Source organism: Fringilla coelebs (genome assembly GCF_963513975.1).
Source record: "Fringilla coelebs genome assembly, chromosome: 9".
NCBI lineage: Eukaryota > Metazoa > Chordata > Aves > Passeriformes > Fringillidae > Fringilla > Fringilla coelebs.
The window spans coordinates 2,766,781-2,789,607 of NC_140067.1; the positions used below are offsets into that span (position 1 = coordinate 2,766,781).

The 22,827-nt window shown below is 45.6% G+C and overlaps 1 protein-coding gene across 11 annotated transcripts in view; it reads right to left on the reverse strand.

Annotated features, from left to right (window-relative positions):
* NFIA (nuclear factor I A) overlaps nt 1–22,827 on the reverse strand; it is a 244,444-nt gene that overhangs the window by 72,184 nt on the left and 149,433 nt on the right. For all 11 annotated transcript variants that reach the window (XM_084211881.1, XM_084211877.1, XM_084211885.1 and 8 more), the window contains 3 exons: nt 15,850–15,924; nt 6,705–6,822; nt 4,243–4,370 (listed from right to left, as the gene is read on the reverse strand). In XM_084211881.1, the coding sequence (XP_084068007.1) occupies nt 4,243–4,370; nt 6,705–6,822; nt 15,850–15,924 (321 nt within the window). The remainder of the gene's footprint in view (nt 1–4,242; nt 4,371–6,704; nt 6,823–15,849; nt 15,925–22,827) is intronic.

Below are 22,827 nucleotides of genomic sequence, written 5' to 3' on the forward strand. Positions count from 1 at the left end.
AGACTCCAGCCTTTTTAGGTCGGAGAGCTCCCCAGGAGCTTTCGAGAGCAGGTAAATGGATGTGAGACTCAAGGAGTACAGCCCAAGGAACATGGGATTAATGCTGGGGCTTGCTTGGGCTGCCACATCTGACGTGCAAGGAGAGTGCTGCACCCTTGGTCACAGGGAATATCTGTGAAAGAAACAAAGCTGAGTCTCTGCTCATCATCCTCTGCAAGCCTGATGTGCCACAAACGGGGAGGTCTTGCTGCTGCTGGTGGTGGGCGAAGCACGGAGGATCTGCAGCCAGGTGGGTGAAGCATGGAGGAGCTGCACCTAGGTGGGTGAAGCACGGAGGATCTGCAGCCAGGAAAGCCCCACCATGAGACAGACAGCAGGGTGCCTCAGCAGAGCGAGTGGAAGCTCAGAGGAAGGGCTGTGGATGGACAATAGGGGCAGCCTGGATCCTGCAGGCAGGAGCAGGCACGGGGGAAGCATCCACAGCCTGATGGAAACAGCACACAGAGTGGTTTTGTCCTCTTCTGTTCTCCGGCCAGTTTGCACATATGTTCTGAGCATACAGCCTGCCCTCCAAAGACCACTTACAGGGGCAATCACAGGGAAGCAGAGCAGGAAGAAAAGTATCCAAAAAGGGAATTCGCTCAAGAGAAAAAAATGGAGACAGATGTAGAGCGACTGGTCACGGCTGGCGGTAAATAACCCTCTGCCTGGAGTGCTCTCTTTCTCCAAGAGGAGTTCACATATTCCATTTCATATTTCCTTTTCTAGGAAGTCAAATCTTTGTTTTTCTGGCATTTGTTCTCTTTCCCTTCTGTATGGTCTAAAGCTTGTCTTCTCATTTTCCCTTTCTCTTCTACGTTTTGCTCTCTTTGAAGTGCATTTCTTCCATCTCCCTCTCACACAGCCCTGATTTCCCTGCCCTGTCCCAGGCCACACCTTTCAGTACCACTCTCTCCCAGAGCCTGTGCCACGTGTGAGCTTCACACCTGCTCCAGGGTTTGGGTCTCCCCTCTTTCTCATGTGCACACCTCAAAATTAAGCAGATGCGACACACAGAGATGGAATATTCATCCTCTCACTCCCATAAACCTGTCAAGGCATATAGGCCAAGAAGCTATCTCTGCATAAATCTAAATCTCCTGTGAGGAAGCAATCTACTCAAAGGCAATAAAGGCAAAGGATGTATTATTATCTTTGGTGTGGATCCTACTGGGCTGGGAGGTTGGCTGCTGGCTCCTCTCTGAACTTTCCTTCCCAGCCAGAGCAGCCATCCCACAGACAAGCCTAAGCTTCCTTTCCTTGCTCTGATTTCCTCCTCCTGTTGTTTGGCCAGTAACCCAAAGGACAGGGTTTAATTATGGACTTTGGAAACCTGGCTTGCACTGCTCTGCCAGCACGGGATAAAACCTCAGCCTGTCTTCTGAAACAGCCCCATTCTGCACTGCTGATACCTGTGTTATCCCACGCAGCACAAAATGAGCTGCAGGGAAGAAATGCCAAGTTAAACAAAAAGATGGGTTTAGTCTTTAAACTTCTACTGCAAATTTCACCGGGAAGAAAACAAAACACCGAAGCTCAGAGATTACTGTATGCTAAAAGCTGTGCCACCATTTTGATTGTGGATTAAATAAATGGCAAGGCATTTCTCTGGAAATAAAGACATCGGACAGGATGGATCTGAAACCGGTCCAGGCTCCAAAGCTCCCTCTCAGAGAGGGCTGCTGTGGAAAGCTCCCAGCTAAAATGGGATGTTAACATCACTTGTACAGTTTGCAGGTGACCAAATTATTTTCTAGGCAGGTGCCCCACTAAAGACTCCTCAAACATTTTGGAGGTGGAACACAAAAGGCCACAGGTCAGTGTCACACCCAGGTGAGATGTCTGTGCACAGACCACAGCAGGACGTGTCCCTGGGGGAGCACAGGGCCAGTGGCACACCACTGCTGCCCTGGAGGGGAAGGACACTCAGCACTATTTTGTCCTTGCCCACTGATGAGCTGTGGCTCCTCAGGTAAGCCCCCTGTCAGCCGTGCTCTTGCAGTGACCCCGTTTCACAGAGAAGCTGAGGCAATGAATTCAGAGGACAGGCTGCTGGAAAGCCAGGGCAGAAGCACTGGGGTGGGGCTGTGTGGATATGGCACAGGGATGGCTTGGAAGTGCATCCCACGTGGGCAGGACAAAGAAAGCTCTTTTTCTTCACGGCTGTGACAGTGATAGATGGCTTGGTGAATCTGAGCTATATCTAGTTGGTACCTGGCTACAGTCCCTGATGCTGCAAGGTGATTTTCTGCCATTTTACAGGCAAGACTAAGCAGAATCTGGGATTTTTCTAAAACAAGTGAGGAAGGTCACGAGGAAGGAAGAACCTTCTCTTGTCTGACTTGTTCTTGCCTTTCAGAGCACCTCGGGAAGCTGGACATAGGCAGCTGTTCTTCCTCATGATGGTGGTGCCAAGAGCAGCAGAGGTGCTTTGGAGGTGTTGTGAAGGCTTTGGGTACTTCCCTTGCCCAGCTCAGCAGCTCAGTGCCACCACCAAGCCAGAGCTTGGACGAGCCAGAGGGAATGACCCCATGTGGGGAAAACCACCAGAAGTGACAGCAGAATTGATGGCAACCTCTGGCTGCTGCGCACATGGAGAGCGTTTGTCATTCACCACCAGCACCCCAAACTTTGGGGGGAGCTGTCCCCAGCCTGGCAGCGCTGCAGAAGCAGTGACCCCACCAGTTTCCAGCCATCTGTGTCTGCAGAGCAGGCTGGGATCTCTCCCTGTCAGCCCAGCTTTTGTCCGCGCTCCCGCCGAGGTTCAGCACCAGGTGAGGCTCTGCCCTACATCATCTGGAGCCTGGAGCTGATGGAGGGGACAGCCCCTGGTGCTGCCTGGGAGCAGGACACCTCGGAGCAAACACCAGAGCCCCGGGGACGGCGGTGGCAAGGCGGTCACGGGGAGCCTGGCACTTGTCTGCCGGCAGGTCCAGCCTCTCCTCCTGCCAAAGTGCCACATCTGCAGTCAATAAGGGCCCACAAGCTGGCTCCTCCTCATTAGAGGAGAGAGGGCAGCTGGCAGGGGATCCTCCAAGGGCTCCCAGGCACAGGAATCAGTCTCCTCCCAGTCTGGAATAGCCCAAATTTGGTGACTTTCTGGGCATGCTGTAAAGGACAGCTGTTTGACAGGGTCTCCAGAGAAAGCTGTGGGTATGTTTCCTACATGATGAAGGATATAGGTGGCTGGCCAAGTGCCCACAGAACTGATTTTAATGCTGTGCAGGTCGAATTCACTTTTCTGTGCCGTACAGTTCATTATACACAGTGCCCTGGACAAGCATGTGTTTCTTCCAAACAAACCAAACCCATACTATTTTAAATCCAGACGAACAAGAAAGACAAAAAAATAGGGATTGTGAAAGATCCTTCGCGCTTTTAGAGGACCTTCCCAAACCCTGGGAGGCACTGCTTCCTTTCCTCTAAAAAATAAGACTTCTGTTATTTTTATTGGCAATAAATACTTGATTATTTAGCTGTAAGCAGCACTGAGGCATTAACTTCACCTGTGCACATAGCACTGACCCAGAAAAATACTTCCAAGAGTATTAAGCACCCAGATGATCTCAGGATAAGTGATCAATGGACAGTTAAGTATGCAACGTAACATAACCCAAAAGAATGATCAACAGGAAAGATCACACACAAAAATTAACTGAGAAGAGGCCAAAGAGCTTCCTCAACATTTTGAAGTGTAACAGCCAGTGATATCTATTTTGATATGAAGTCTTCAATCACACTTCACAGCATTACAGATTAATAAAACAACTCCTGTAAGTCTCTTAAAAGTCATTACTGAGTGATCTCAAGTGTTGTATAACGCTTGAAAAGTCCTTCTACCTTATATAAGTTTAGGGATATTTATTTAAGCAGCATAACTGATGGAGCACAGCCCAGACAGGTACTGCTTTTTGCTAGAAAAAGCTATCCCAGAACTGGATCTGGACAATTTGACAGAAAAAGACCGCCTATCTTCTTCTGCATTATTTAAATACTTCAGATATTTGGCCAAAACACAGAAGTGACACACTGCAGAAACATTCACAGCTGCAGGAGCAATAAAACCACTGCCACATTTTCACGAGGCCGCTCCTCGGAAGTGACGAGACGTCTAGAACCGGTCACCTCTCTAACACAGCAATTCTGACAACAAAACAGAGCAAGTGGAGATGAAGTTCTGGGGCTCTGGGAGCCGGGGCTTACCTGGCTCCACTTCATGCCATCCACTGGACTGGCTGCCACTGCCTGGAGAGCGCCCTTGGCTTGTGTAGAACGGCTCCTCACCAGGGCTGTCCATCTCATCCTCCACAGACTTGAGACGTTTTGTGGAGCTGGGAATGCAAGGAACACGTAATGAAGGCATGGAAGAGGAGCCAAGGCGCTGCTGTTGGGGCATGCTTGAAAATAACTCAAGGTGGAAGAGATTTAGGGCACTTTGGTGAGATACAAAACAACATTTCACCCTAAACACGCACCAGTTTGGCCAGAAGTTAGTCTGACATCTAGGCTTTCACAGATTCAGAGTGGGACATTTTTCAAAGCACGCAGAGGTCAATAAAAAGGCAAGAATTTCATCGGCATTGCGTGGTTCTTGCAGTTTGAATGAATATGGTGATGACACGCGGGACTTATTTTCACCGCCAGATTTTTTCACGGCTAATTCTGAAAGCAAACTGTTTATCAGTCCAAACTTTAATTTTCAATCTTTTCAATTAGCTCAGACTTCATTCCCATAAGAAGGAACAAAGGCAAGTGAATGATGGAAGAATCCATTCTTGGTTCAAATGCTCACGTTATCCCACAACAAGAAGCATTTGGCTCTGCAGCTGTGCCAGCAGGCTCAGAAAGCCCCCAATGGGTATCTCTGGCCAGTGTCAGCATTAAAGAATCCCCCTGTGATACATCACACCTCCCTCACCAGAGGCTCAGGACACAGAAGAGCCCTTTGAGTGGTCTCTGGTGGCCGCTGGCTCCAGCAGTTCTGCAGGGAGAGGATCCCAGAGCCAAAGACACTCAGCTTGGCTCTGTTTTCCATAATGAGTTGTACAGACTGTGTGGGGACCTTACTGAGAATTTCTCTTCTAAGTACTTTTCCAAGGCTGGGCCAGCTCACTTTTTCTTTTTTTTTTTTTCCTTTCCCCCAAATCTGTATTCTATTAAGACTTAAGGCATTCAAGAACAGGCTCCTCTGTGTAGGGGGAACACATTTAACAGACATAAAATCTTCCACTCCTGGTTTGGAGCTTGCAGCCTCCCCACCCGAAGCTCTGCACAGGTAGGAGCTGGCGGGTGTGCAAAACCAGTTGGTGAGAAACAGGAAGAATGAGTCTTGTGGCATGTGTGGAATGCAGGTTTGGCCATTCCTTAATTTAGAGAATTGTTATGTGTCAATAGGGGAAATTGTGTGCATACAATATAATTACCGCCTGATAATTCTGCTGAGTCTGTGTATTTAAAGAATTTTTTTTTTTTTCTGACTGGGAACAGCCTAATGAGAGGAAAACAAACATATTACCAAGTTATTAACTACCCATGCTGTTTATAATTAGCTCCTTATCAGTGGTAGCTATTTGCAGAAGAATAGAAGAGCAACAACTGAGCTCTTAAGTAACATTAATAACCTCACTTTTGCTTCTGGAGTCACCAGTAAATTCTACCTGAGAACGGTGCTAATGATGAGTGCTGTAGGCTACACAGTTTACAGGCAAGAAAGAAACAGCACAAAGTTTTTAATTGATGTGGAGTGGGAATTGTAGCCACCGAGCTCCACAACGTGCACGCTAAGTGCAAGACAGAATGTTCTTCCAATCGCTGCAAACTGTAAGAAGTTACTGCTAAGAGCCTCTCGTTAAAGATTATTATTTTTAAAATAAAAACAACAGCTATATTCAAGCTACAGAGATTTTTCACACGTGCACTTGCTCACTGCAAAGCTGGTGGCACTGCAGGCTGAGATAAAAATGTAAAAGAGCGTTAGGCAGGAGTTAGACTTTCTTGTCATGTCTTTGAAATAAGTGATCTATTTTGGCTGTGGGGGAAGAAAAATCAATCTGGTTCCTTAATAGTGTTCAAGACTACTCGAGTGACTGAGCTTGTTTATAAATCTAATCTCATGGATGATTAAAGTGAAAGGTAAAAAATAAAAAATATCCTTGTTTGATAGTTGGCATCTAAGTCAAAATCAAAATCAGATGGGGCAGTCATCTGCATTAGCAATTTGGTTTTCCAAAGGCTGAGTCACAAACTTCTAAATGCTTTATGAAAACTAAATGCTTTATAGACCAAGATCCTGAAACAGTCTTAGTCTCACAGGTAACACTTTTTACAATAAAAAATACATGTAAGTCTATCTCAAGACTTTCCTTGCATCTTATTATGCTCCAAGTTCTCCTCTGCCACTAGCCAAAACTCAGCAATTCCAGTGGAACTTCTCCTGGTTCACCCAGATACAACCAGGACCTACACAGTTTTTCTTAGAGGCTCGCACACACAAAAAGAACTTCACTGCAATCCAGCTGAACATTCAGCTCTGTGAATCTGAAACAGCTCCACATGGTGAGGCCCCCAAACAGCTTGTCAGAGAATTTAATGGTTACTTTCCCAGATGAGTAATGATGCTGGCCTGGGTTTCCAAGGAACCTGGTAGTAGGCAGAGATTAAATTACCTGGTAGAGGATGTGCTAGGTAAAGACCTCCTCATTGCTCCTGGGCTCATGCTGTAGTACGAAGAACTTTCCAAATCTGAGAGGGAGAAATTAGGGCCTGTTCCTGCAGCTATCGGTGCTGGGGAAACAAAAGAGATTGCAGTCAGTAAGTCATGTGAATATGGCATGAATTGCACTTCAAAATCACTTTCTTCTTCCTCATGGGTGTGTTTAGTTTCACAATGGGAACAGGTGGGATGTGGAAATTAGGAAATGCTAATGGTACCTGGCATTGCAATCAAGAAGATGGAAATTTTATCAAGAATACAATGTTCCGTGACATAGAATCTCTCTTACATTCCTCCAAAGATATTATTATTATTTTTTAAAATTAAACAATTACGGCACAACTTCCTCTAAGCGCTGCTTTTCTATTAATGTCATTCTAACATTTAATGAAACTTGTTGCTTTTAGGACCACGTTGTCTCTATTGGCATGGTTACAGATAGGCTGCATCATCCCTGTAGAGTGCTTGGCAGGATCTATAAGCAGCACAGGCAGGGAAATACACACCTCAGAACCTCTGGGGTACGTGTGATGTACAGCCACAAGCACAGAGGTTAAAAAAGGCAGATGAGAAACTTGAGTTCTTTTCTGCCTTAGAGCATCTGAGCTTTCCTCTGGCCTCTCCTCCAGCTAAATCAGAGCTAGAGACACACAACTCCCCAAAAGTCTTATCCAGCAGTGACCTTCCACTCTTCACCCCACCACCTTACTCAGTACTGAATTTTTTCTTGCAAGGGACACGAATCCCTGCACTTTCCCTGTCCTGGATCTTTGGTTTCACATTAAGCACCACGGATTCCTACCCACCCTGAAATCTGCAGGCACAAGCCATGAGCTCCATGTGCTGTGTTCTTCTGGGAGCAGACAAGGAGCAGAGCAGCTTAACGTTGGAGCCAGCAGAGAATGGATTTTGTGCCGAAATGCCACTAATACAGCACGTGGTACCACGTCCACTGTGGCTGTTCCAGGGCTATTCACAGGACAAAGCAACTTTGGGGGCTGACAATCACAGATCATGAGTTTCTCTCCCATTTCAGAGCCATCTGAAAAAGGACGTCCTGCACAATGAAACGCACCGGCTTGGCCTGGGCTGTGTTGTCTGAGAGCCCTGATTCACAGCCACAAAGGCAAGGCAGTCTCAGTGCCACACAGCAATGCTGAGCCAAGTTTAATCTTTGGTCTGAGAACCTGGCCCATTTTCAAACATGAAAAAATCTTTCAGTCCAACGGGGAAGGAGTGAGGAAATGAAGACAGGATAGCTCCTATCACCCAGCTAACATGTCTGGGCTGGGAGTGCTGCCACTGACTGTAACGGGGCCAGTATTTCACCCCAAGTCTTAAGGAGCTCACAATGTCAGATTTGACAGAGGAATAATGCAGCTTTGCAGCTGCCTCATCATCCCCACAAGACAATTAGTTGTTGTTTGGCAAGGATCTTTTAAGAACGTCATTGAGACAGAAAGGGAACAGCCTGGATATCCACGGACTTCTAAAAGCCGGGGACGGAAAATGCACAAGGCCATTAAAACTTGAGAAAATCTGGAATGGTCATTAAAAGGAATTAAGTTGGGAAGTAATTTATGACAAGAACACTCAAATCCTTTGTTATCTTCTCTTAACTATCATAGGCTTCCTGCACGCTGGGTATATGAGAGGGTGTGTTAACAGAGGCAAAGAAAAATTAAGCACAGTAAAATTAACTGGTTTTATCAATTTGTGCTTTCTGCAACAGTTTCCTGACAGCAGCTACAAGAGGCTGTAAAACTGATGAATTTGCATGGAAAAAGAAACCGGTGTAAGTAATTTGTGTAAAAGGTAACAGGGACATGGACTGCTATAATTCAGACACCCTGCAGATAGCAGACTGCTGCAGTGTGTGCAGTTATGGGTTAGAAAAATGACCACACTGCAGTCAGTCTGACTTGAATGGAAATCAATCATAAAGGTACTCTCTGCAGCATCTACTCCACAGTTTTCAGCAACTTCCTTGCCAAACAGATTTGTGCTCTGCAAACCCTTTCCTGAGCAATTCCTCTGCACTCTCTGCCTCCCAAACTTACAGGTTAAGCACACAGTTTTCCAAACAGGAACATAAAAAGGCAAGCATTAAATTAAAGCTTTTCTATCTGAGGCACAATGAACTTCCTGGACATTGCCAGATTTATGAAACAGTTTTATTCCAAAGAGATAAGGAAGAAAAACTGGTATGTGGGTAATGCTTCCCTTCTTTCTTTCCCCCTGCCCTGTTTATTGCCCTTTCCCCAAATGATGGATATTTCTTGAGTTGGCCCTATAGAAAAGAGGAATGTGTGTTCAGAGCAGGGGTAGGGTAGGAACCAGGTATTGCTGATGCTGGGTAAACCCAGTGCAAAGCAGAAAGGGCTGACCCCACAGGGGCTGCTGCTGCCTGGGTAGCAAACACTGAGGATGCTGTGCTGGTCACTGGCCAAAACCACCTTGCCACACTCAAATGCCAGTTTGAAACCAGAGGGTTAAAGAACAAAACTCCCTTTTAATAGACACCAGCAGAGATTAAAGGGCCTGGCTGGGCTATGGGGGCCAGTTCCTGACCCCTGAGGCAGTCCTAGCAGAGGAGCCACCACCCTGCCACCATCAGCTCAAGGTCTCTGGCCTCAGAAGTGCTGTGGCAAAGGCTGCACAGGGCAGAGCTGCTCCAAAATCCCTTTTTGGATTTCTGACAATGCCTGTCTTCCACCAAAGCCCATTTGTACTGTTGCTTGCAGTTCTTGCATTTTACTGACATAAATCACAACAACGTGCTGGAGTTGTGGCTGCCCCATCCCTGGAAGTGTCCAAGGCCAGGTTGGAGCAACTTGGGATAGTGGCAGGTGTCCTTGCTGGAATGAGATGGGCTGTAAGGTCCCTTCCAACCCAAACCATTCTGGGATTCTATCACTCCTAGCAAAGGCAGCATGTCTGCAGAGAATGCAAAGGGATCAAAGTGGGGCAAACTATGGCAAAACTGTTATCTAAACTAAAAACTCTGTCTAAACTAAAAAACACTGTCAGAACTAAAAATCTGACCTAAACCAAACCTGTTCCTTGCAGCATGTGGCAATCCAACACACAACCTCCCTTCCCCTGTTCCCATGCCCCAGGACAGGCTCCAGCCCCACGTGGAGCAGCGTGCTCGGAGCTGCAGCCTCACAAACTCCAGGCAGCGACATCTGAACCTCACCACTGCCCCTGCAAGAAATGCTCTGCAGCAAAGTGACCTCCTGGCAGCTCAGAACATCCCCCAAATGGGAAAGGACGTCAGAAAATGCAACTGTGACTCAAACCAAAAATCTCAAGATGCCACCTGACCCGGGGCTATGAGCTGGAAGGAGGGGAGAGGGAAGGATCCCTCTTGCCCCACACCCAGCCTGGAGCCCCCATTTCAGCTGCTGGCATCACAAAAATTCCCTGTGCAGCTGGGACACACTCAGAGGGGCAGGAGGAGCTGGTTTGCCCAAACAGAGGAGGAGGAGGAGGAAGGTTAGTGCCTCTGCCTGACACTTTTCTACTCTTGGGATGCAGGGCAGCATCACCCTGCTCCCAGCCTGCTCCCTCCAGCTCAGCTCCTCACCCAAAATGTCAAGAAAACTAATAGAGAAATTAAGAAAAAGCCCTCTGACTAAACCCAATTGCAATATTTATTTTGAAAAAAAATTACTGAATTACAGAACAGGAAACCCACTAAATAAAACCAGCCAGGCTGGCATTTGTCTCCCTTGGAATATGGCACTTTCCTTAAGCCACGTTAATATTTAGCCTCTCTCTTTTTTGCCCATTTGTATGTATTTATTTTTACAGAGGGGCTGGGATGTGACTAAGATCATTACACGTGTAACACTGCAGTGAAGTGATAATGTGTTTAAGGTTAAATGGGAGAAACATGACATTTGACTAATAAACTTTTTCCTGTGTTGTGACTCCATAAACAAAGGGAAACACACTGTGCTGCTGCTGCTGGGAGGAAAGGGGAGCTGGGTGGTTTTTTTTTTTTTTTGCAAGGCCTTTGTTTGCTCCACACTGTATCATTAGATTCAAAGAGGCTCCGCCGAATACAACAGATATGAAATGTGTGATGTTCATTTTAAAATTACAAGTACAGCCTGCTATTGACCATCTAATTATGCTGAGTTCCATTTATAAACATAGCTAACCACTAAGTTTATAGAGACTTTTTGTGCTGCTTTAATAGGATATTGATCGAGAGCAAGGTTTGAGTGGACTGCCATTGAATTGTGTAATGGCATACAAAAGGCAAGGTCACGGCAACTGTTCACTCTATGCCTGCAGTCTATTTTTTATTATAATCTTTTTTTTCTCCCTCTCATACCCAAGCCCACACAGAGAGTTTTGGGTAGCAGTGCTTTCCTAAGGAATATAGAGTATCTTTTTAAATGTTAATTTTCATGCTGCTGACTTTAACTGCCTTCACTAGTGTAGTGCTTAGTGTAGCAGAAAACACACAGGCTGCAGCTCAGGGACAGCAGGTTCATCACACCCCAGCTGCACACACGTGTCTGTGAGGAGGAGAAAAGCCTCTCCCGGGCTACAAAAAGGCATCCACTGCCCAGCCCAGCCCCTCCACAAGAGCCAGGACACCCCACACCTTGCCAGGATGTGCTGGGATTCACTTTCCCTGTGGAAAAGCTGGACGAGAGGCACGAGGAGGCTGCGTTTCCACAGCGGCACCCACGCTCCTTGCTTGGAGTGCTGGCAGTGCCTCTCCATCCCAGCCCTTGTCATGGCAAGGGCACTTCAGCCCCTGCCTGCATCCCCAAAGCTCCATCCTCAAGCCTGGCACTTGCTGCATCAGCGTGGATGCAGGATCCTGAGCTTCCCAAAACGCCCTGCTCGCACCCGTGGAATTGGTCCCAGTGTTTCAGGGATTCCTGCGTGTGCACGGGAGCAGGGAGCAAACACAAGTTCGTGTGCTGGTGGTGCCACAGGCTCTCCAGCAGGATTGGAGTCCCCCCCACTGCTCCTCACAGCACACAGCACACGTTGAAGCCAACGTGTGGCATTTTCAGGCCAGGGTGCAGTCAGAATTCCCTTGTTTATCAGCACGAAGAATGATGTCATTTTGACAAATAACACACCACCAAACAAATATGTTTGATTTGGCTCTAGCCAACGTTCATAAATCCTAAATCTTTCTTCACATCCTGGGCAGTGCAGTTTATCTGGCTGCTTGAATGACCTCTGAGGGAGGAGATCTTCCCAGCAGCTCTCCCTGCCCATGGTGCACCCTCAAAGCCAAGGGGGGATGCATTCCCAGTGCCCTTCTCCCTGCTCCAGCTCTTGCCAAGGGAAGGGCACACTTGGCACCAGAGCCACCCCTCTGCAGAGGGTCTCCTCCAGCACCCTGAGATGGCTGCCCACAGCCAGTGGAATATTTTCCTAAGCAGGGGAGGAAAGGAGGAGGTTTCACTTGGCCAACAGCTGGCTGTCAGCTCCCAAACCCGTCCGTCCCCGACGCTGCTGCCTCTGAGCCTTTTGTTGTCAGCACAGACCTCTCCAGAGAGGGAAGAATGAAGCCTCTGTTATCTGGAAGGGTCTCCCCAGTATCTGGGGTGACAGACAACACTCAGAGAGGAGCTCACACCCTCTGCCTGCTAATAATGGAGGAGAACTGACAGCATGAGCTGCAACACCCACATCAGACGGGCTGGAGAGGAGGCTTTGTTTTTTCAGATGCACATCTATGATCTCCTTTCTCTGTTTTACTAGGCTCTGCAAGACTCAGCAGCTGGGCAGCATTTCGAAAGAAAATCTGCATCTATAGGACTGAAGAAAGCAAGTTTCTGTTACCAACACAGTCTAGACTTGTTCAATAGCTCACAGAAAGTGTGATGATCAGCACTGATAGGCAAGATAGATAACAGAAACAGCTGACCTTTCACTTGATTAATTCATTCCCCAAATTTGCATGATGGAGGCAACTGCCTCTTACTTGAGACTCCTTGTCATGTGGACCTCTGGGAACTTCACTAAATAAACCCGGCGCATAATTGCTACCCACAATATTTTGTAAGATTAATTTTGGATAGCAGCTGCCTCAGGCCAGTTAAAACTGGGGGAAATCACTTATTTCTATCACTGAATTACGAAAAGCAAGCATAGAAAGAAAAATAGCAGTGGGCATACACAGAGATGACCTTTTTGGAAAGAGGGCTGGTCTCAAATCAGGACACAGGAACACGCAGACAACCCAGAGAGGGTTATATCAACTTTAAAAGACCTTGCTTACCAATTTAGGCAAATATGCAGCAATTACCTTGCTGCTCTGTTATGTTAAATAATTCTTTGAATATGAGCATGTGAGTTAATACTGAGTTTTCTGGGAATGTGCTGCTAGACTTGACACTAAACATATCCCACTGGGTAGCCAGGGCATGTCAGGCTGTGGGCTTCTCAGACCTCATAAAGTAAACAAGGTTAAGGCTGGTCAGTACATGTCTGGGGCATCTCCAAGGAAAATCCAGGGTGCTATCAAAAGCAGTGTAGCTAAATCAGTTGCTGGCACTCTTCCCTCTGAGTCAGTTCTGAAGTGATATCCCGATATGCTTTGGGGACACTATTTTTGGTAGAGGTGCTGGCTTGTAGACAGGATATAAAACTGAGGTCTTGACCTCCCAGGATTATTAAAGAGCCCATGAAAAACAGTGCAAACTCCCGTGTCTGGAACAGATAAAAGCTGAATCTTGGTATTTTTCCCCCCATCACCTTCTTTCCTATTTCTAATAAAGGCCATGCTCTTCCTGCGTGCAGGTGCCCCATCCTCGAAGGTGGTGCACGTCAACTGCGAGCAGAGGGAACATCTCAGACACAGCTCATAATTTGCAAAACATGCTGAGTGCTAGGATTTCTGATACCCAGTGTTTCAGTTTAGTTACAATAAAATATCAGGGAAAATTAATAAGCTTGAAACACGATGCTCACGAGGTCAGTGCCAAGCTCTGGGGGAGGCTGGGAAGGCTCCAGCCAGGAGTGGGGCACTTTCCTAGGAAAAGTGCACACATGGAGCAAGGCTGACAGAGTCCAGAGGCAGCTCTGCTGTGCAGGGCTCCTCCAGCCCAGATAAGGCTGTGGGGAAATGGGATGCCTTGCAGAGGGGGAGGGTGAACCCTCGGGGCTTCAAAAGGCTCCGGCTGTCACGCTGAAATGAGGTGACACAGCACGGAGACACTCAAACCCTGGTGACAGCCTGGGCTGGTCCACCCTGGCTGCAGGTACCAGCCAGTCTCTGCTCCCTGCACAGCCAGACAGATGCCAAAGTCTCTGCTTAAGCACTTCAGCAAGTGAACTGATTTGCAAATGTGCTGAGCTCTCAGCAGCTCCTCTTGACTTCTGAGTCCTCTTAACTTTGCCCTTCTCTCAAAATTCCCACCAGTTGTCAGGGAAGGAAGCTTGGAAGAAGTGTTTTCTTCAACGTTTTTCTCTCTGCCTCTCTCCAGGGCATAGAGCTCTCATGTATCTCCCACTTGCCATGCTTTTCCTTTTCTGAATGTAAAGCAAATTTCCTAGCTAGTGTCTTTCCAAAAGAGGAAATAAACCAGGTGTTTACTCAGCCAACATCTAACCCTATCCAATTGTTTCAATGCCCTTGCTGAAGCCAGTTGAGTAAAAAACAAACCTGCTGAAACCTTTTTCACAGCATTTCTAGACGTGCTACCCTTCAAAACAGGGTAGTAACCAGGAAAATCCTCTGAGAAACTCTCCCTCAAAACCACGGATTTTCTACTAGGTTTGTGCCAGTTAGATTCTAGCCCCAGAATGACTTAAATTACATTCCCAGAGCCAGCACACAAATAAATATTTCTGCTATCAAGGAGGAGAACCATTTTTATCATTTAAAGAGACTGGTTGCACCCTAAGGTTTTAAAGGGGTGCAGAGCTGAGGGTTTTACCTGGAACAGAGGGGATTGGTGATAATGTGATATTATCTCCACACCAGCTGGAGAAAAGATCACAGAATGGTTTGGGTTGGAAGGGACCTTGAAGACCACCCAGTTCCACCCTGCCATGGCCAGGGACACCTTCCACAGCACTTCCAGGTCACTCCATCCTGGCCTTGGACACTTCCAGGGATGAGGCAGCCACAGCTTCTCTGTGCCAGGGCTTCCCCACCCCGACAGGGAAGAATTTTTAGATCCCTAAAGAAATCCCTACAGGCAGTAGAGATTTCTTTAGGGGATCCCTTTGCAGCAGTGTCTCTGCAAGACTCAGTCCACAGTCTTTCCTTGGACTATCTGGGTTGTGTCATAGCAAAATACAATCAATGCACCTCTGATCAATGGAACAGGGTGGTGACAGGTGCTCTTAATCTGGTGTTGCTAGTGAGTATTGACAGGGCTGTAATGATCATGCTGCAGCGTGTCACTCATGCTGGGGGCATTAGCATCCCTTAAAGGTCACATCCCAAATCCTTCCAGAAGCCAGAATTCCATGCAGCTAATGGAAAATGTGGGCCTGGGGAAGTCAGGACGTGTGAGATGTGCAAGGCTGAAGTTGGCACAGTTGTTGGCATTATTAATGACTTCAGCAACTTGCAGGTGTAGAAACCCCAAATTCAGAGAATACCCTGAGCTGGAAGGAGCACACACAGATCATCAAAGCCCAGCTCCTGGCCCTGCACTGGGACAGCCCCAGCAATCACACACGGGCATACCCACGGCATGGGTGAACACAATGGGAAAAAACAGCATCAGAAAATTTCCAGGTTTATGTGCACAGAGCAGGAAATTTCCAGAGGTCTGGTTACAATACAGCCCTTGGATCTGCCAAGGGATCCATGGGAGGCTGATTTCTCATGCATTTGTCTGCACTCTGCCCATTTTCAGCTGGGTACCAGACGAGCTTATCAACTTGCACGTGCAAGTTTGCAGAATCGAATTATTTATCAGCTCACTCTAAAATTCTGCTGGTTTATTTTCACCCATTAAAAGAAGTGACACATAAATGCTGTCCACTGGCAAGAAAGTCCTGATGCTGTTTCCGAATTGAGGAAGGGAACAATAAGAATCAAAGAAAAAAATAACTTGGATTGCAGAAACCACATAAATCAAACACAACATGATACTTACTTTGTGAGACTCTTACTAGCTCAGTCACACTGAAAACACCTGATGTGACAAAACTGTCCTGGAAGCCCAAATGTCCTACAAAACAAACAGAGAGACAGAACTGCGATTAGCTTCAAGCATTTAATGACAGTATTCTCAAATACTTTACTTTCATTTAGACTTAAAATGTGACATCTAATTTCCCACTTAGCAGTAATTATTGTTTATGTAGGTGGGTAACCAGTCATACAGCTATGTAGGCTGCTTTGTGGTTTCTATCTAGAGGTTAGGAAAGCTACCATGACACATCAGCAGGGAGATTTTTACATGTTAAAGCATCTCAACAGGAAATCTGAAACAAAAGAGGACTATTTTAATAAACCGTTACCTTGGATGACCCCTAATGACTTCACAACTGAAATGAAAATACTGTACCTAGGAAACAGACAGGACAGCTAAGTTCCATAATCGTTTCAAACATTATTCTCTAAAGAAACATCTGATCAGGATTATCTACCCATTCATTCAAACCGAACGAGATTTAAAGATGTATTCTTCATTTTTCTACGGTTACACTAGGGGGATCTTGGAAGAGCAGATGGTTAAAAAAAATTAAATTAAGGCCTTTTCAACTAAAAAAGAAATAATTCCAACATTTAAAACTAGGTTTTGAAAGGAAAAATAAATCTCAAGTTAAAAAGTATTGACTTGGTGGGCTGTCTGTAAGAACCAGGGCGGAGGCGTCCACGCTCACCTCCCCTGTGCAAGGAATGCCCCTACACTCGGTATCAAAATGTGATGGCACTTTACATAACAGTATTTTCCTTCTTCTCTGCAAACATGCCTACCACCAAATGTTCATTTAATTTTCACGGGTATGCCCAGTGACAAAGGAGCAGCCCGGGCTGCAGCCCAGGCCGGGATCCGGCGGGACAGAGCCGGGCTTGGATGGGAGGGAGGGCTGCACTCGGCCAGCCAGGCTGACCTCCTGCTTGGGAAATCAGGGTCACAGCAGAAATCACAGGATAAAGGGATTATTAAAAGAACTGTAAAGTCCTGCTGGCCCACAGGATAAGTGGCATACCTTTTTAGGCTGTCCTACTTAGAGTCACCGATCCCGGCGCACGCACACATTTATTATTGAATGTTTTGCAGGGGCACCATCTGCTCCGTTGTTAATTGTTTGTCAGGCTGGGTACAATCTCCCTGCATTCTGTGTTTTCTCCTGCACCCCACGCTCCTGCTGGGAATACCTGTGCACCTTTCCCTAGTGGTCAGAGCAACAGGACTGATGCCAGCTGCACGTTCCTGCTCCTGGCTTTTCTTTTTGGGATTGTTTACACACAAGCCCAGAATATCCCGCTGCCATTTCTACCTGTGGAATGGGATGCAGAAAAGAATGCACCTTCTCTACGGATCTGCAGAGGGTGGAATGTCAGGCCATGTGGCAGGGAAGGGTTTGGGAGAGATCTGGAGGGAGGTGAGCCTTCCACCTCCAGCCAAGATCTGATGGAATTCTGCTCCTACACAGAAGAAGTTCCCTGTTTCTGTGAGGAGCCCACGGTGCCAGATGAACGCAGTCTCTAAGCTAACAGACTCGAGACAAGTTTCTGCATCAGGCATGTTTTTATACTCCAGCAATAATGATGAGTTTTCAAACTGTGTGTATGTATATCTTTGGGCATCCTTGTGTATGTGTGTATACATATGTATTATGTACACAAACATATAAATATACACAAATCTGTCATGCTCCAGCTGTAGATAAATGTACTATAAAATATTGAAATTGATGCTGAAATTCAACACAAACAAATTCCTCAATCTGCAAACAAGGTTTTTATTTACACCAAGAGAATAAATTTTTCCCTACTTCAAATGAAAAAAAATGTTCTTACAAGCTTTTATTTTCCCTTATTTTCAATTTAGAAATAGCTCCCAGATAGCTGTAAGTGCTTTTGCCTGATCTGCTTTGTATTTTCCCACAATAAAGGTGATGACTACCTCATTCTGCTTTTCAGAAACGGTCGCTGCCCATACACAACGTTTGTTCATCACCGATTTCCCAAGTATTTTTAATATGAAGATCTACTTTTCATATGCTGCAGCAGACCTGCCTATTGAATTAAATGATCTGTGAATTAAAAATAATTCTCTTAGGTCTTCACTGAAACCACTCATGTGCCTAAAATTAAGCATATGCTTAAGTGCCTTGCTGGATGGGGGCCAGGACGCTTACTACTCCGCAGAGCCCTTCAGAGGGAAGCCAGTCCATGCTATGTAACTTCTCACACTGTGCTCATCATGGCAGCATCTGAGCAACTTCCAGAAGTGCATCCAGCAATGCCACGAACATCTGCCACGTGTTGTTTTTTTTCTGCAGCACACCACCCTGCCTCTGCTCTGGTGTCCACTCCCACCTGCACTTCCCGGGCAGGCTCTCGCCGCACGGAGAGTGAAGGTGAAATTTAAATATGGAAGGGAAGAAACAAAAAAAAAGCCCTGAATCACAGCCACTGTAGGATATTTGGCTGATTTTTTAAAGGGGAAGTGCAAAGCCCTTTGCAATTAACCAGTAAAAATGTGATGGTGGCAAGGCAAGCCACGCTATTTAACCTGTCACACACAGGTGAAACCAGAAATGAAAGTGCCATTTTAAACACAGTCTAACTCTCAGGGCATGAGAGAAGATGAATAAGTTATCTTGGGCGTGCTGACTTCAGTATTCCTATCTTGGGCACACTTCAAATGCCCACTTACTCCTGCAGGAACATTCCTTATTGGGAGTACAAGTAATAATAATCATTAAACAACAGCATGCAACGAGCAGGGTAAGATTATCACCCTTCAATACCAAAAATAAACATTTCACAAATGAGAGGTGAATTTCACAACACTCCAATTTGATATTTACTTTTAAACGTTAGGAAATCGGGGACTTGCCTTGGCAATCATTAGGAATACCCTGATACCCACAAAAGCCTTGCCCTTGGCTTTGAGCTGGATCATGAATGTATTTTAGGGCATGGCTGATCTGTGAATTTGCAGTTCAGCAGAACCCCATGGAATTTTTAAAGGTTTGCCTGGATGGCTCAGACTGCAAAATCCAGGCCTAAGAGTCTCGTTTTTGCTGAACTTGGATAACAGTGAGAGAAGAAAACGAGGGAAATAGTAGTAAGAACTTAAATGTATAAAAGAAGAATTACTGGGAAACAGCAGCACTGACAAAAGATGTGAAGCTAACACTATTAACAGGGGTCAAAATGCAAAAAATGCATCAGTTTGGCTGATCCACTTAATTCTGAATGAGGAGAAAAATAGGTAAAGTCAACAATTACATACACAGATGTTAGCATTAAGAAGCTCCTGCACTGGAAAGATGACTAAACATCCTGAAAGCTCCCAAGATTTATTTTTCACAGGGCACTTTACTGAAATACTTGCACTGTGATAATTTTGCTCAGTGTCCAAGAGGTGGGCCATTGAAACTGCTGCGTCTGACGGGTCATGCCTGCAGCTTTGTGCAGCAGCCACGGTTTGATAGCAAAGGAGGTGCTCAAAATGAACCTCACAGAGTTGATTCACTGCAGTTTTGGGTACAAATTCAGACACGAGGCTGGCCAGGGCAGGCCCTGACTCAGCAAAGCTGCTGGAGCACGTGCTCCACTTCCATCCCACGCCTGGCTAAAGCACGTGCTCCCTGCCCTGCCAAACAGAGATGGGCTGACAGCCTCCAGGAGGAATTGAAATAAATGGTTCAATCAGTCCTTCAGGCAAGTCTAGGGGACAGGTAGGGCTTAGCTCATCACCTAAGATCTCACTTTGGCCCACAAGGATGATCATCTTTCCCTAAGGGGGGAAAACACCCAGGATAATAAGACCAAACTGAATGAAGAAGATCAGGATAGTAACTCTTAAATCATTGTGCACATGTTATTGTACCAGGTACCACATGGAAAACATTTTTCCATAACCTGATGGCTGCTTTCATTGGGGAGAAAATTCCCAATGCCATTTACATATTCTTCTTTTGGATGCCAGCAAAGAAGCCAAAAGAAAAGGCTTCAATTGCTGGAGCCTAATTCTGATCTCTCTCAAAGAAGTTTTAAACAAATCTTTCTATACCTATCAAACAGAGTTTCACCTCATTTTCTCCTAATTTACACTGGCAGAGGAGAAATCAGGATTAGGACTTGTTGTCTAGTGCTATTTGTTTTGAATTATTAAGCAAACATTCCTATTTCAATGAGTAAACGTGTACAAAGGCAACTAACCTTCGTCCTAAAATGGAGTTTACAGGGAGAGTATTGTCTGCTTTCCCAATTAATGCAGTCAAAAGGAGTCTCAGACGTTGAGCTACCAATCAAGAGCTTGTGTTGTAGCTTGAGAAAATCATGACTGATGCAATTACTTTTATGTAGAAAGTCTGAATATAGTCTATAGGTTAAAGTTCACCGGGTTATTGTTCCTTAATTGAATATCTGAAGATGTTTTCAAGGTGCTCAAGGTATTATTGTTATTTAATTAGCAGGCTTCCTTGCATATTCCAACAGTATTATTTTTTGCTATAAAATAGTTAGATTGCACCATAAATATACAAGGTATTTTCTAAACAGAGATGCAGCTGGTTTCCTGAAAGCCAAGCTTAAATAAAACCGGGAGAGAGTTACTCCTTTGAAGATGAAGAAGCCCAAATCCAGTTATTTTTCTTCCACTACAATCTGAGTGACAGTGTATTAAGCTTCAGAGAACAGCTTTTTGGGAGACTTTGATTCCTTTTCAGTGTTTTGAAATAACACAAGTCCCCCAAACTAACACTGAACCCATTTATAAGGCTTTTTTCATGTTCAGCATCTCACTAGACATAGCCATCTTAAAACCTTAAAATAGTAATAATCAATTAGGGTCTCAAGCCTATTATCTTAACCAAATGCCTGATTAAAAGAAAAGCCCTCTCTGCTCGAAGTGCAACTTGATTCCTTTTGGTTTTATCCTCTATCTAGATAATCCCATGTTTCACAAACAATGCGGAGCAATAATGTGGATGGGAAAATTAATGTCTGTATCACACAGCACACGCAGGCCTGGAGAGGGGGGATGTTATCAGAGGGAACCCAGCTCACCCCCAGGACTCCCAAAAGATTAGCTGTTCCATGGCTGAGGAGGATGGGGGTGAGGGAGTAACTCCTAATCTGCATTCTCCAGCAAAAAAGGGAAGGACTGAACATGCGTGCTCCAGTCAAGACCTTCACAACATTTACACCCTGCTTAATTGGAAGGTGAGTTTATCAAGGCTGGGCTGACCCAGCCGAGGCAGCCCTGCCACTGCTGAGAAATAGCTCAGCTCTATCTCACGCTGGAAATACAAAGCAAGATGCACGGGGCTAAGCTGTGTATCTAAAAAAAAACTAACTCTGAATCTAAAAAGAATGGAGATGGAAGAGACCATCTATGCCAGCCACAATATTCTGTCCAAGGGAATGTCTGTGCCATTCTGATGGCAGACAACACCAGGCTGGGATACAGCATGTAGGAACAATGAAATCTGCATTTAGCAGCAGCCCTCAAATACTGATCACCAGAGCTGCCACGGTGGCCTTCTTTTAATTGCTTTGCACAAAATGCATTCCTCAAATTTGTAAATGATAAACCCTTAATGGTAAATCAGACCACGTTTTTAATTTGTGGATGTTTTATGGAAGAGTTCAGCGAGTCACTGTACATTAAAGGTGATGCAGAAACCTCTCTCTCCTTCCCTGACAAACGCTCCCACTCCTATTTTGGCTTGTTATTTCCAATATAATTTTAATGCCACAGCAACAGCTCACCTTGGACAAACTGCACATTTTCTTATGAAAATAACTGTGGGGCCACACGTCAGAGATGCTGTTATTCCCCCTGGCTCACTACCTGCCTTTGGCTGAGGTTTTAAGAAGCACCAGAACTTTTTTTGTGGCCCATAGCAGGATGGATTAGACCGTCCAGGGCATGTCGTGTTAGTACAATAGAGGAACACTTTTAAGACTTTAAAGTCATGTAATACAATTCTAGGCTGGATCTTTCTTGTTAAAAAAAGTAGAATGGGAGTGATTGAAAGAGAAAAGGGCCAATATTTGACAACAGAAATCAGCATAACCTCCTAACAGCGGCAGTCATGGATGACTGCCCTTTGACCCGGGGAGATTATGTGGGATTTCAATGACAACAGCTGGAAGTGAGCATGTGAGAATAGAGAACACAGATCTGAGGCCTCCTACAAAAGACTGCACAATCCCTGCCCAGATCTGAGTGTTGATTAGAAATTGTTTCCTGGTCCTGGCTTAATAGACTGTGATAATGAAAGTTTTGTTAACCCTTCACAATATGCAAAACCACTGGTAAATGAGTTGCCTTTTTGGGTTTTAGCTAAAAAGTCTGTATCCAGCAGACAGTGAAATTGTCTGTCTAAAATTGCTGGTTTTTGTGGGTGCCCAGAGCTCAAGTTCAGCTCCTTTTCCATATGGTTTGTGGGCATTGGGAATCAATGCCTGCTGGGGGTGGTTTGGAGGAAGGACTCTGACCCTTCCCTAAGGAACCCATCTGAGAAGAGATGCTCCAGAGGTGAATCAGAACACAAATACATGTGCAACCTCTCCCTGCGTGCTACCTTCCCTACTCGTGGCACTTTACAATCTCTAATGAGAAAAATGCCTAATTATGCTTTTGATATTTGTCATGGCTTCAAAGTCTGGGCTGCAAATTAATAAACGTGGGACCACAGCAAACACGGCATCAGGCGTGTCGCCAACAGCCCAATGCCGCACGGATCCACTGCAGCCTCAGCTCTTAGGAGAGTCCAACTCATTTTATATTTAAGTGCAGAGATAGTGGAATTAATGGAAACTTATTACCGTTAATGAAGCGATTACAGATCGCAATCAATCACGTCAGGTTTTGTCCAAGTGGTGGCACACGGATAGCTCCTTTCTCATGAAGACAAAGGTCTTCTTGAAACATTGA